The 15106-nt window shown below is 44.8% G+C and overlaps 1 protein-coding gene across 1 annotated transcript in view; it reads right to left on the reverse strand.

Moving 5' to 3' along the window:
* SNTB1 (syntrophin beta 1) overlaps window positions 1-15106 on the reverse strand; it is a 225406-nt gene that overhangs the window by 24544 nt on the left and 185756 nt on the right. Inside the window, exon 4 of the mRNA XM_021688766.1 lies at window positions 6992-7131. Coding sequence (XP_021544441.1) covers window positions 6992-7131 — 140 coding nt within the window. The remainder of the gene's footprint in view (window positions 1-6991; window positions 7132-15106) is intronic.

Below are 15106 nucleotides of genomic sequence, written 5' to 3' on the forward strand. Positions count from 1 at the left end.
AGAATTTCGGGGTTACATCTCCTCTAGAATTTCAGAAAGACTGCGACCTAAATCCTCACTCTCTGTAGGCCTATCTCACTCGCCAATTATGACGACGGTGACAAAAACAAAAAACAAAAAAAACCACTTCCTCCATATGGGCAAGAGTGACCTTTTTTTTTTTAATGTTCAGCAACTTCAAATAAGCTTTGGCTAAGCGGAGAAGAAAAAAAAAATGTTTTCCCAAGGACTCCTAAAAGCTGAGGGATGAGAACAGCTAAAAGTATGAGCGCACCGCCATAAATAACTGCACGACTGAAGCACAAAGGCGCCATCCATGTTTGTCGGTGGCCGAGGCCAAGGCCCAGAAACTTCTCCGCATGGGGGGTTGACACCAAGCACGTGCTTCGAGCGGCTGGTGTCACTGCTGTGAAACACAATCAAATTTTCATCTTCCAGAAAAATATAAAGTAGATGTGCCTGGGGCTACCCAAACCAACCAACCAACCAACCCTAAACAAATCAACTCTGAACTGTCTGAGGGAGGAGCTCGATTTTCGGAGAACCCTGCCTCCCACTAACTCTGGCCCTGCCTGTTCTTGCACAAGACAAAAGACAGTCTCTGACAGTCTGAACGATGCTGCCCAGCCCTGTTCAGGTGAAGGGAAGGGGGCTGGCCATCGTCCAGACCTGCTGCGTGCCAGTCGGGATGCTAAGTAAGGCTGTCCTTCTGCCATGGTCGTGGATCAAATCCGGCCCCACTGTCACCCCGTCGGTTCAGAGGTTGAGGCCCTACCCCTCGATGCATCTGTATTTAGAGACAGGGCCAACAAGGTGGTCATGAAGGTTAAAGGCGGTCATGTAAGGGTGGGGCCCAGCTCCAGGGCTCATCCTCCCCACACACACACAAAGAAGAAGTCATATAAGCACATGGCAAGATGGCAGCCACCTAGAACCCAAGAAACCAACCATCCTCGCACTGTGCTCTTAGACTCATCAGCCTCCGGAATTGTGAAAACAGAATTACCTGTTGCTTCAGCTATCCCGAGCTGACTGACACAGTCGTCCTTCTGTCATTTTCATAATCACTCCGCAGTAGACATTCTGATCCGAGTTTTCAGGTGAGGAAAACAGGTTCTGAGAGGTGACATGATTTGCTCAAGGTCACATAGCCTGTAAACTATGGGGCTTGACTGGGCAAACCTGGGATGTGAACCCCGGGCTGTCGAATCCAATACTGTGATCTTTCTTCTCCACCAGCAAATTCAGTTGTTGTTTTTATTTTTTAAGGAGATGGTTTTTTAGGCTTTCTCTTTACTTATTTATTTTTATTTTTATTTGTTTTGCTGACAGGCTGGGCTTTAAAAGATTTCTCCCAAGGTGCTCTAAAGATAACCTGTGGGTTTCGGTTGCTCACAAGTTTTCAGTGTGATGAAGTTGTTTTTCAAATGTGGCCAACGTACTATTAAACCCCCAAACAGAGAAAAGGTTAAAAAATAAGAGTAAAACTAACTAAACTTATTTAGCACTTACCACGCATCAAGCACTACCCTACGCGCTTTACGTTATCTAACGTAACCTTATAACCACCTTATCAGGTAGGTACCAATATTATGCTCATTACAGATGAGGGACACAAGGCAGTAAGAGATTACAAAATTTACCTAAGTTTCCGAAGCTGGTAAGTAGCTGGGATTTGGAGCCATGCTGTAAGTTTCCAGAATCTATGCCCCGGAGCATCCATGCAATGGAACGCTTTTCAGGCAGTAAAATAAAGCTAAGGTAGAGTACAAAACATCAGTGGAAGATTCCTATAAGGTCGTGTTAAGTGAAAAAGCAGGGCAGGCAAACAGCACATTTTTGGGAGCTTCTGATGACTCCACGACCACTAGGTCCAGGATAGCCTTTGAACGAATTCATCGCGTCACTACATGAGGCAAAACAGTGCTTCTGAAGAACTGCAGGGATGGAAGATCCAAGTCTGTGGTGTTTCCCTCTGACCGTGAACCCTGGCAGCAGAGCAGAGTCCCAAACCAGAGGTTCTCAAACTGTGGCCTCAATGAGAAACACCCGGAGAGCTTGTAAATTCAGACAGAGGCGGGGCCCCACCTCCAGTGCCTGATTCCACTGGCCTAGAGCCGGGAGGGGGGGTGGGGGGCAGTTGCGGAGAATGTGCATGTCTAACAAGTTCCCAGGTGGTGCTCATGCCTGTTTTGAGAACTCCGGGTCAAAGCCATGGGTAGAAAATCTAGGCCTCTGATGGCACCCACAGCCCTGTCCTCACTCTGTCATGGAATCTGGGTGGCTGCCTATTGCATGATTAAGTTGTCAGGAGAGCAAAGGAAAGATCTATATGCTCTACTCAGCAAATTCCAAGAGCCACTAAAACTCGAGGGAATAAGAACGTGCTCTTTCGGGAGGCTGCAGAGAGCAGAAGTTAAAAAAGGTGAGCTCTGCCTTCAGCTCCGGTCATGGTCCCGGGGTCCTGGGATTGAGCCCTGAGTCAGGCTCCCTGCTCAGCGGGGAACCTACTTCTCCCTCTGCCCCTCCCCCTGCTCCTGCTCTCTCTTTCACTCTGTGTCAAATAAATAAATAACCTCTTTAAAAAAAAAAAAAAGGTACGCTCAGAATCTCAGGTCTATCTCTTACTAGCTTATGATTTACACTCTTAGTTCCTCAGTTTACTTATCTGTGAAACAGGAATAAAACCTACACCTCATAGGGTTGTAAGGGTTAAATGCGGTCACCCTGAGGATGACATCTGCCTGATGCTTGTGGAGAACACATACTCCTGATTCTGGGACCCTGGCCTACTGAGCCAGAATCTCCAGGGCAGGGTCCTCAGGACCCGCCTCTTCAGTAAACAGCCAGGTGATTCTTAAATTGGGCAAGTTTTGCAAAATCGGATAGAATCTAAGTAAAGCACCAGGCCTTGATCTAGGCTCCCTCCACGAAGGTCAGCCACTGACTGATTAGCACCTGGGCCCATCTGCAAATAGTACCACCATGGCCTTCTTGATAATGTCACTCAGCATGATTAATCTGTAGACACCCTATAATAAAATTTTAGACGATGTGGCTCTATATCTGTAAATAAAAACTAAGTGAACTGTACATTTAAGATTTGTGTGCATTACTATTTATAAATCACACTTTTTAAAAAAGATTTTATTTTAGAGAGAGAGCACGCATAAGCAGGGAGAAGAGCAGAGCGGGAGGGAGAGGGAGATAATCTCCAGCAGACTCTGCGCTGAGCTCGAAGCCTGACAAGGGACTCGATGAGGGGCTCAACTTGTGGCTTGATCCCACGACCCTGAGATCATGACCTGAGCCACAACCAAAGTTGGATGCTTAACCCTACTTTAACAACAGGTTTTAAAAAGAAATTTTAAACAGTCATGAGTCCCCTTCTTTAGAAAAATGCGCTCAGAGGCACCTGGGTGGCTCAGTCAGTTAAGCATCTGCCTTTGGCTCGGGTCATGATCCTAGAGTCCTGGGATCGAGCCCCACATCAGGATCCTTGCTCAGTGGGGAGCCTGCTTCTCCCTCTGCCTCTCTCTCTCTGTCAAATGAATAAAATCTTACAAAAAAAAAGGAAAATGCACTCAAAGACAAATCATGCTACTAGATAGGCCATGAGCCTAAGTGCTCATATATGCAGGACACACTGCCATTATGTGACTGTATGGAACACAGAGCAAGTAAATGAGTCACTTGATGAACTTCAATATGTGACTGGGAAGCTGCCAGTGGAAGACCGGGGTAACTTAAGTAATGGAAAGATCCAGAGTTTCCCTTTGACTTCTACCACCTCTGGCAGGGAGTTCTCTGCGGGAAGCGAACAGCTTCAGCCCAGCCTCTCATCTCAAACAGCCAGCTTTGTCCGCAAGGATAGAAGGAGTTTCTGCCTTCATCTTCAGGAAGCCCAGCTCCATAGCCTGGAGCCACACAAGGACTGCGGCTCCCCCGTGTGATTGTGGGATTCCGGCGAAGGGACGGGTCGTTCTCCTCGCTTTCTGTTTGCTTTCCAAAAGCCTTTCTCTAAACACATCTACAGGGTGGTGGAGGAAAGATGACCATGCTGCACAAGACAGTAGATCTGCACTACGCTTTGGAGCGAAAGCAGCATTCCACCGCGGCGTCCAACGGAGGAGGACTCTGGAAGGGGGAGGCGGGGCGGTCAGCCCGGGAAGGGGAGGCGGAGCGATCAGCCGGGGAGGGGGAGGGGAACGATCAGCCCGGGGGGGGGGGGGGGGGCGATCAACCCGGGAAGGGGAGGCGGGGCGGTCAGCCCGGGAAGGGGAGGCGGGGCGATCAGCCCGGGAGCGGGAGGCACTCTTCTGGCGGGAGGAAAACGAAGACGGAAACTCCAGCTCCTGCATTTCCAAGCTGCTGCTCAGGAGCAGACGGCAAGTTAGCTACTAGCTCGAGCTCACGAAATAAGAACGTAGAGCCGGGGCTGCCCTAACGCCGCGGACAGTCTCTGCCTCCCGGGCTAGCGGCTGGAGATCAGGGGCATGGTTAGGAGCTTCAGCGTACCACTGCTTGTAGGGCTCACACACACACACAGCACGTTTTGATTCTGCAGTTCAGTGGTGAGGCTGGGTGATTTGGGAAAGAGGCAGTAAACTGGGAGGTCAGGTATCACCACTGCATCTCCTCTAGGTGTAGACGGTAGGCGCCGATTTCTTAGGATGCATCTTGAGCACAGTTCGCACTGAAAGGGTTTCCATTATTTATTTCCATAGCGGACGCTGGCTCGTGGCTTCGGGCTACTCGTGTGCTTTGCTCACAGCCCAGCCCTGGCACGCCTGTGGCTCCTGAGCCTTTCACAGTTACTGCTGGTGCCCCCCTCAAACCTACTCAGATCCATTTGCTGCGCCTGTGCACCCTTTTCCCAGGTTTGGGGTGCCCCCCCCCAAACCTACTCAGATCCATTTGCTGCGCCTGTGCACCCTTTTCCCAGGTTTGGGGTGCCCCCCCAAACCTACTCAGGTCCATTTGCTGCGCCTGTGCACCCTTTTCCCAGACGGCCTGCTGTGTAGACGGCCCCAAGAGCCTGCAAGACGACCTCCCGTCAGGCAGCCTGAGCTTTGGACACACTGCCGTTGGAGCGTGTCAGTCCAGTCACTTGCCCGAATCAGGACAAATTCGGAGCTAGTCATTTATGCTCTAGGATGGTGCTGTCCAACAGAACTTTCTGTGACGATGGATATGTTCTAAGACCTGTGCTGTCCAACTTAGTAGCCACTAGTCACAACTACGGAGCATCTGAAATGTGGCTAGTGTAGACTGAGGCGCTGAGTTTTTTAAAATCCTGAATGCATGCATGCATGAATAAAAAGGCAGCCTCCATGTCAGAACGCTCAGAAACTACGAGTAGGCTATGCATGAGGTAAGTTTTATTTTCAAGTTGCCTGAGAGTTACCTAGAAACTTCACCTTACATAGACTTTTGTTCCCGAAAATCAGTCTAAGAGGCCTGAGTCCAATTTCTCTGCTTAGTACCCTGGAAGACCGTGACTATGGTCTAATCCTTCTTTGGTTCTAGTTGTGAGAATGTCTCAGAATGTGCACATCAGTGCCCGTGGGTGAGGGCTGTGGAACGTGATGGAGGCTGAGATGAATTTGAATGGACCCCAAGACACAGCCTGAAGCTCCACAGGAACATTTTAGGATGTTTGGCTTCTGATTATTGAGATTTTATTGCAAACATCAATAGTGCTTTCATAGCTATCCTGCCAAAGATTTTAAGGCTTAGGATACTCAAAAATTAAACTACTGTTTTGTTATTTTATTTTATTTGTATCTAAATGCTCTAGGTGTGATCCCTGACCCTGAAGGCCTCCTCCTCTATTCACCTCTGGGGCCGATAATCACTTCTTCTTCAGGTCACCCTTGCTGTTCTCCATAATCACCATACGTGGACGTAAGAGGGCTTTGAAAGGAGTTTCAGCTCCACACACCATTGCCATTTTAATCTCGTGTCTCCTCTTGTTCTGTTCCTGGGTCTCATTCTCTTCCCTGCACCCGAGCCTTGGCTGTAACCTATTTGGCACCTCAGTCCCTTCAGAATGGAGAACCCATCTTGTTTCTATCTATCTTTTGCTCAGGACAGAAGCCCCCAAACCTCAGTCCTCTATGCTTTCTGTCTGTTGTCCCAAACTTCTTCCAGAGTTTGTCCCACACTGGTCAGTAATTCATTCACAGGCATTTTAGGGCCCCATACCGCCAAGCACGATGCCAGGGAGGCCATAAACGTTACGTTAGCATGCCTACCTTCTAGGTAAGGAAGGAGAGGTAGAGGAGTAATGAAAACTGTGTCCAGAATCATAAAGCACATACAGAAAGAGATGGCAACAGGAGCCAAGTCTGGGAGCTGTCAACTACTTGGATCAAGACTCAGGTTTGGTGCGCTTTTGGGCTCAGAATAAAGGCCTTCAAAAAGAGGATAAGCACATGATGCATTAAGATAATATGTCACATAAACAATAAACATGCATTGAAGGTCCTAAGAAACAGACAGACCCTGGCAGCCCCATTTCCACAGGAAGCACCAACAACCGAGGAAGAACTTGCTATGGGGTCTCGCGCCGAGCAAACTGTAAAAAGCACAGTAATAGTACATTCCCATATGACAATCCCTGTGCCACAAGTGAAGGCCCTTGCTTGACGATTCTACCTGAATTTCAAGACTGTAAACGCATGGGCATAGTTCCTCTCAAAGGAACTGGGGTGGAGACCCAGGAAGGTGACGGGGTGTGGACCATCTCCCAGATGTCACTGTTCCTTCACGATGGAGAAGCAGTTTGTTCTTTGGGTCCGTGTTGCCCCATGCCGGGCCGTCAATGATAATTCACCTATCCGGATAGAAATGTGTGGCTATATTCTGGGGGAGTTCTCAGTTCCTGATGCAACAGGACGCAGGAATATAATGTGCTGAAATACTTGTAATTGACCAGAACCGTCTCAAACTGCAAGTACATCAGACTCAAACACAAGGCCAAGGCTACCTGGTGGCAAGAAGAGGGTACGTGTGAACTGGGCTGAACCAGGCTTCCTTCCTCCGCGGCATGCTGTCATAGATTAAAAGGTCCTTCTCGGTCAGTACGACCAGTGCCGGCTTCCACTGCTTCTCACTCTCCCCGGGCACCTGGAACAGAAAACAGGGCGCTGTCAAGTCACAGCCTGCAGGAGGAGAGACGAAAGGAGAAGCTGGCTTCCCCCGCAATCAGAAGACCTGACCATAGGAGCCTTGGGTTCAGGTCGTGAAATCAAAATGAGAAGAAACCATTCATGGTCGCAGGATTCTTGATTCTGGAAAATATGTTTTCTCAAGGGCCCTGGCACGGATCGTCAGCACAGCCAAGAAGGAGCCCAGCTGCCAGACATCTGTCACTGTTTCTCACCTGCCAGTCAGCCCTGAAATCACTATTTCAGAGTGGGACGCAGATGCTTGGGGAAATAAGCACTCCCAGATGGTTCTCTGGTAGAGTACATTGTTTTTATCAGGAAATGGTAAGGTTTGAAAGCTTTTGAAGAAATTCCCAAAGGCTCTGAAAATGTATTATGGTGGCAAATGTCTGTCTGGAGAGGTAGGAGACATCAGAGCCCTTCATCTGGACTGTTTCTGTGACTCAGGCACCATCTTAAAATTCTCTTAGTTTCACTCAGCACAGAAAATTCCTTAACTCTGGGAGTGAAATGACCTGGCAGGGATATGAGAGGATTCAAACGTCAAGCTGGATGTTTGGAGCAGGTGACCCTTAAGGTCCCTTCCAATCCTGGGAGTCAGGTAGCTCAGGTCTTATCTCATGAGCCACCCCCGCTCCCCGGTGTTGATCATCCCAAACTCTGTACATGTTCTTCCATCTATGAAAATTCCCTCCTTCCAATGTGAACTCTGGGCCCTGAGATACATCTTTATGCTCAGTTTGAAAACACTGTGTTAGCCTTGTGACTCAAAGCATGGATCATGTCCCAGGAGCATCAGCATCACATCTTAGACCTATTGAATCAAAATCTGCATTTTAGCAAGACCTTCGGGTGGCTCATTAAAGATTAAGAATCACTGCGCTATATGAAGTCAAGGTCATCTTTGACGCTGGCAATTCAGTGAAGGTTCAACCCTTTCATGACAAACCGCAATCCAAAATCTATTCAAAATTAAGCTAGGCAGTAAACTGAATAAATGATAAAGCTAATTTCTTCCCTTTCTATTCTTATCATTACTTTTCTTAAGTGCCACAGTGATATCTGTAGTCAAATGGCTTTAAGACTGAATGATCAAAGCAGAGAAGATGTGCAAGATGGCAGAAGGGGTGAGACTTATAGGTTACACAGTTTTATGGGCTGCCTGAATCTGAGTCCCCCTCTCTCCATTATTTATTGCCCAGGTGACTTTGGGAGAGTTATTATTCTCTGTCCTTCTATTTCCTCACCAATAAAGATAATATCGCACACAACAGTGGTTAAGAGTGTTGTCTCTGGAGCTAGAATGCCTGAACATAAATCATAGCTCTTCCCAATTTACTAGCTGTGGGATCTCGGCCAAGTCAGCTCATCTCTTTGTATCTCAGTTTCTGTACCTGTAAGATGGGGAAATAATAGTACCTATACCCGAGGACTGTGGTGAAGGTTGAGTTAAAATGTCTAAAATGCTTACCACAGTGCAGAATAAGCACCATTTAGAACCTGGTAAGTAGCGTATAACTCATAATGCTAGAGTGGAGATTAAATAAGACCGTACACGGGGGGCGCCTGGCTGGCTCAGTCAGTAGAGCATGTGACTCTTAATCTCAGGGTAGTAAATGCAAGCCCCAAGTTGGGCGAGGAGCCTACTTTAAATAAATAAATAAATAAATAAAGACCACGTATATAGTGTGCTTAGCATAATATCTGGCAGATGGTAAGAAGCTCAGTGAACCATAGGGTGGGAAAATTGTAGCAGACTCACTGGTTTCTAAACTTGTCAAAAGGAATTCTTTGGAAATGGCAACAATATGACACTTTCTTTGGGAAAAAAAAATATATAAGGAAACCAAGAATATCTTCAGTGCTAACAATTTCAACTCATTCTTTTCCCATCCATCCCAGAGTTCTTCCAGGAAGAATCCATTACACAATGATCATGCACCCCTTCCAACAATTCCAAATAAAAACTCCCCTTCAGGGCACCTGGGTGGCTCAGTCGGTTAAGTGTCTGCCTTCGGCTCAGGTCATGATCCCAGGGTCCTGGGATCAAGCCCCACATGAGGCTTCCTGCTCGGTGGGGAGTCTGCCTCTCCCTTTCCCTCTGCTCCTCCCTCCTGCTTATGCTCTCTCTCATCCCCTCTCTCAAATAAATAAATAAAATCTTAAAAAAAAAAAACCCTCCCTTTCTAGAAAGAAGAAATCACTGTAAAGCTATTTATACTAGAATGTGAATAACTACCTGACTTATTTCTCCAATTATGCATTTGATACATATTTAAAAAAATCTAGTTTTAGCCTATTGCTTTTTCCAACAGAACAACAAATCTTTAAGATATCAAAATAAATTGTTACAGCAAGCAATGTACTAGACCCCACAAGGTAACCAAGCTATGGTCTCAAGGCATAGTGTTGGCGGGGTTTGGAATAAATTTTTTCTAGCCTCTACATTACACTTAGTAAATTACTTTTCCAGTTCAATAAATTGGACTGGAAAAGCTACAAATGATCCTTCCAAAGTGCCTATCTCACTTTACCTAGTCAGATCTGCTCCATTAACTTTGACTGGGACCATTTAAATGTGAACACAAATAAGCATCATTCTTCAAAAACAGTATTAAGTTGGCAAAATAAACCTTAACAGTGAATGCCAACAGTAAAATGCAGATCTTTCTAATGGTGGAATCACCAACTCACTCACGTGTCAAATAGTATAGATAGGTATGAGTCATTCTAAAGCCCTAAAATATTTTGTGGTATATATATATATATATATTATATATAATATATATATATATTTTGTGGTATATATATCTTATATATATATGTATATATATATATATATATACATATATATATATATATAAGAACTGATCATGTTTCTCATGAAGAAGGCGAAGGAGAAGACACAGGGAAACAGACACACAATTCTGAAATTACCCTGAAGCACAACTGGGATCAGCTGAATCCTGTCCCCTTCGTCACTTCGGCAGAGCATGAGAGAAAAGGTTTACAAAATGACAAGAAGAATTTGAGAGGGTGGAAAGAAGTCACTGGTAACAACTGAGGGAAGTAGAAATAAATGTAGGAGATCAACACGTTGTATCTCTTAAAGTTACAAAATGTTACATGTCAATTCTCTTTCAATCAAAAAAAAAAAAACAAAACCTGAGGGAAGTAGAGTCATTAAATCCTCTATTTGAGACAGGGCTCGTAAGTCATCTACGTCAGCAGCTTTCAAACTTTTAAATTTCTTTGATCACTCTGATCAGATTAAATCACAGGTCAAAGAACAAAATGTAAAACAATTGAAAGAGGCTCTGTATGGGGTTACAGCCTGGTTGAGATCCGAGACTTTATGCCTTTGTCTTACCGCCAGCCACACACGAGCCGCACCTCTGAGCGAGGCTCCTAGCAACCACTGGGATACAGTTTGAAAGCTGCTGACCTTGTTTTCTCTAAAATACCTAGAATCTGCAGATTATTTTCAGAGACAGTTGTACCAAAACCTCTCAGTACCTTTTTTGTAGGTTATTTCCAAAAAAAGAATACTACTGCGGTTGTCTGGGCAAAGTTGTAATGATAAAATTAATTAATACACACAGAGGGCTTAGAAAAGTGTCTTGCATACAGTAAGCAAGCAAGCCTTTAAAAATAGTAGCTACTCTAATTCGGAAAGATATATGCACCCCTATGTTTATAGCAGCATTATTTACAAAAGCCAAGATATGGAAGCAATCTAAGTGTCCATTGCCAGATGAGTGGATAAAGAAGATATGGTGTGTGTGTGTGTGTGTATCATTATGTGAATATATATATACACACACACACACACATATATATACCATTATATATACCACTATATATATATATATATGCACACCATTATATATCTATCATTGTATATACCATTATATATATGTGTGTGTATGTGTATATATATATATACACACATACATGTGTATGTGTGTGTGTGTGTGTATATATATATATATATATATATATATACACATATTCCATTATGTATAATGGAATATTACTTAGCCCTATAGAAGAATAAGATCTTGCCATTTGTGACAACGTGGATGGACCTAAAGAGTATTATGTGAAATGAAGTTAAGTCAGACGGAGAAAGTCAAATAACCTAAGATTTCACTTACATGTGGAATCTAAAATACAAAACAATGTCAAAAGACAGAAACAGACTCAAATACAGAGAACAAACTGGTGGTTGTCAGGTGAGAGGGGGATGGGAGAATGAGCGAAACAGGTAAAGGGGAGTTAGAGGCAAAAACTTCCAGTTATAAACAAGTCATAGGGATGAAAGGTACAGCATCGGGAATATAGTCAATAATGTTGTAATAACTTTGTATGGTAACTGATAGTAACGACACTTACCGTGGTGATAATTTTGTAATGTACGTAATTGTCCAATCACTATGTTACACATCTGAAACCAATACAGTATTGTATGTCAACTATACATTAATTTAAAAGAAAATGTTAGATATTCTTATTACCACATCAAAGTAGGAATAGTGCCTATCAAACAAAAGATCTGAATAAACTTGGGTAAGAATTACTTGCCTCTCTGGGTCTAATGTCCTCCCTTGTCAAAGAATGGGGTAAGACAGGAGAGCCTGGGTGGCACAGTCAGTCTATGTGTCCAACTCTTGGTTTTGGCTCAGGTAGTGATTTCAGGGTCCTGATCTCAGGGACCTGAAATCGAGCCCCAAGTCGGGCTCCACGCTCAGCAGGGAGTCTGCTTAAGATTCTCTCTCTCCCTCTGCCCCTCCTCCCCACTCCCCTCTCTCTATAAAATCAATAAATAAATCTTAAAAAAAAAAAAGAATGGGGTAAGACAAAGTTATTGCTTTTTCAGTTTAAAATTGCCTGCTCCTAGGCTGGGACTGCTTCAGCTACTAGTACTCTTGCTTTATTACTTCTGTGTTCCATGGACTCTATTCATAGGGCAAAAAAAACAATGTATGGATCTCTTTTTCTCCACCCATGCCAACTCACTCTTCCCAACACGGTTATTTTCTACCTTCTCCTTGAGCACAGAGTGGCAGGGACAGCTCAGAGGCTTTGGAGCCCAACGGCAACATCTTCGAAATCTGGCTTTGCCACTTCCCAGCTGAGAGATTTGAAGAGATCTCTTAACTGCTGTAAGCACTTGTTCACTGACGTGTACCGTGCCGATAATGGCCTCCTATGCATATTTTTATGAGGATTAAATGAGACAACGTTAAACTATCCCCATCCCACACCTCACGCACACACTTGCTTCCAGCTACCCTGCTCAGGAAGAAAGGTCTGGATGTGAGGCCAGTGACTAAAAGCAGGATAAAAAAAGTTCACAGAGAAAGAAGGTCAATCACAACTTGTGTTTGGGAGATCTTGGCAACTTTTTAATTTAAGTCTCTTCACCTCAGTTTGCTAGGAATGTAGAACAAAGGGCAAGATGCCAGGGTAATAATAATTAGCAGTTATCAACTTCCAAATGCTTTACAAACATGAGATAATTGATCCCTGCACCAACTCTCAGAGAGGCAGATAAAGATCATTATGTGAATATATATATATATATATATATATATATATATATATATTCATATATATGTCCCACGAGGGTTCCACCCCCCTTAGCCACCGGAGTGATGTCCCTCAGCAGAGCAGACTTCTAAAAGTTCTGATTCTGTGCTCTGTGGCTCTATCACTTCACCAAAAGGAGAGGAACAAGTTTCAATGTGGCCACCGGAACACAGGGAACATGCTAACAAGTCGCAGTCTGCAGCCCTCTTCTACTCGTCCCAAACAACACCGGGACCCAGCGGTCGGGAGCCAGGTGGGACATCCACACCTGGGATGCAGAGCCGAATGGAAAGGAAGAGAAGGCAGAGGAGAACGGGAAAGGGGATTAGCCAGCAAGTTCAAAACCCAGGCTCTGAGGGAGCCTCAGCTCCGTTGGACTCGCTCCTGGATTCGCTTCTCTCCTCTCACACAACTCCCCAACTGTTGGCACCTGGATCACATGGTGACTTCAAGGGTGGCTTACAGTGGGGAACAGACAGAATGATCCGTCTGGTTAGATAGATGTCAAGACAATGCTGAAAAATGTTAGAGAAAGCAGAATGAAAATAAGGAAAGAGAAATAGGGTTTGACTGCAGGACATTTAGGGAGGTTATCATTTTCACATGCCAACGTTCCCAATAGCAGCAGTCCCCGATTTCAAATGTGTTCCCTCCTGCCAAATTCTGAAACTGGCTCTGGAATTCTATAAGCCATATACAATAAAGCCTCAGATTCAGGGTTCATAAATAGAACTCTCACTAGAGTCAACATGCGAGTTAGCATAGCAGGACTCTGGTGCTTGCATTATGGATAAATCACCTCTGGGGGACAACAGGACCATGCTCCCTCTCAAGGCTCTAGGGAAGAATTCTTCCTTGCCTCTTCCAGCTTCTGGTAGCCACCAGTGTTCCTTGAAGCTGTGTCATTCCCATCTCTGTTTCCATTGTCACATGGACTTTCTGTGTGTCTTCACGTGGCCTTCTCATCAAGATACCTGCCACTGGATTTAAAGCCCCCCCAATTCCAGTATGAACTCAACTAATTACATCTGCAAAGACCCTATTTCCAAATCAGGTCACATTCTGAGGTCCCGAGTGGACATGAATTGGGAAGAGGTGGGTAAAGCCAAGACATTAATCATAAGAAAATGGCAAGAACCCACTACATTTTCAGTCAGTTTTCCAGTTTTCTTTTTCTCTCTTTAAACATTTGCAGACACGGGGTATGTTTTTTGAAAGTTATCTTATTTACTGAGTATGCAGAAGGTCAGATGTTAATGTACTCTAACAGAAGCCTTTGATGGCTCTATTAAAAGTAATGCTTTGGTCCCCAGGATTTCATAATGAAGCCAACCCTAGGGCAGATGACACATATCCAAGGAGATAAGTGCACAGCCAGGGTTTTAAATCTTTTGTCATACAGCATCATGGAAAGAGGAGATAGAAGGCACATGAAGGTCTAGTCCCCATCGAGGCACAGAGCAGTTCAACCACATGAACCTGGCCTTTCAGTTGTCTTTCCTCATTTTGCTTACTGCTAATGAGACAGCTCTTCAAAATGACCACATTCTAAGATACATTCCAAAGTCTCGTCTTGCTTCTTAAAGACTGTTGGATTCTACTTGGATTACTCTGTATCTCTGTGTCACTTCCAGTTCAGGCTACGCGTAATCAATTTGGACTAAAAAATTGGAAGAACCAGATACAGCCACCCAAGCCTGTGTCTTGTTAAGTTGAGGATGATTTTCTACCCTACACTCGTCTCTGCCTTGCGAAAAGCAGAATGACAACCTTACTGGAGGACTCAACTACAGGAAAGGGGAGCGCCTTTCTGCCCATTGTCTATCCCAATCTAATTAACTTCCCCTCCAAGGAAAGAGGGGCTGTGACTCTAATTGTTCAGATCTAGAGCTGTCACTGGGTCTTTTTTAATAGAAGGCATTGTCATATTCATCACAAGTGGGTGTCTGTGGTCACTACCCATTCACTGCAAATCACCATATTTGCATGAAGGGAATATGTATGCTGGACTGGTCCTACAGCAGCTTGGCCATTTTGGTCCACACTGTTGACTCATTTCAATACCCAAGCATCCTAGCTTCAAAAGAGGCCAGAGGAGGCAAGACACATCACTTCGGCCGTGTTCTATATGATGCAGCATTTATCTGAGTTTGGCATTAATTAGGGCTTAATGGGCACTTGCCTAGCTATTAATAAAGATGGGTTTTTTCCTTGTTCTTCATTAGTACATCATTCCCTCTCACTCTCAGTTGGGAACCCCAGAAAAGAGAAGGGGTGTGTAGTTACACTACCCAAATCCTACTCTGAACCACCCAACACTCAGCATTCTGGAAGAAAACCTG

The sequence above is a fragment of the Neomonachus schauinslandi genome, chromosome 4 (assembly GCF_002201575.2).
Source record: "Neomonachus schauinslandi chromosome 4, ASM220157v2, whole genome shotgun sequence".
NCBI lineage: Eukaryota > Metazoa > Chordata > Mammalia > Carnivora > Phocidae > Neomonachus > Neomonachus schauinslandi.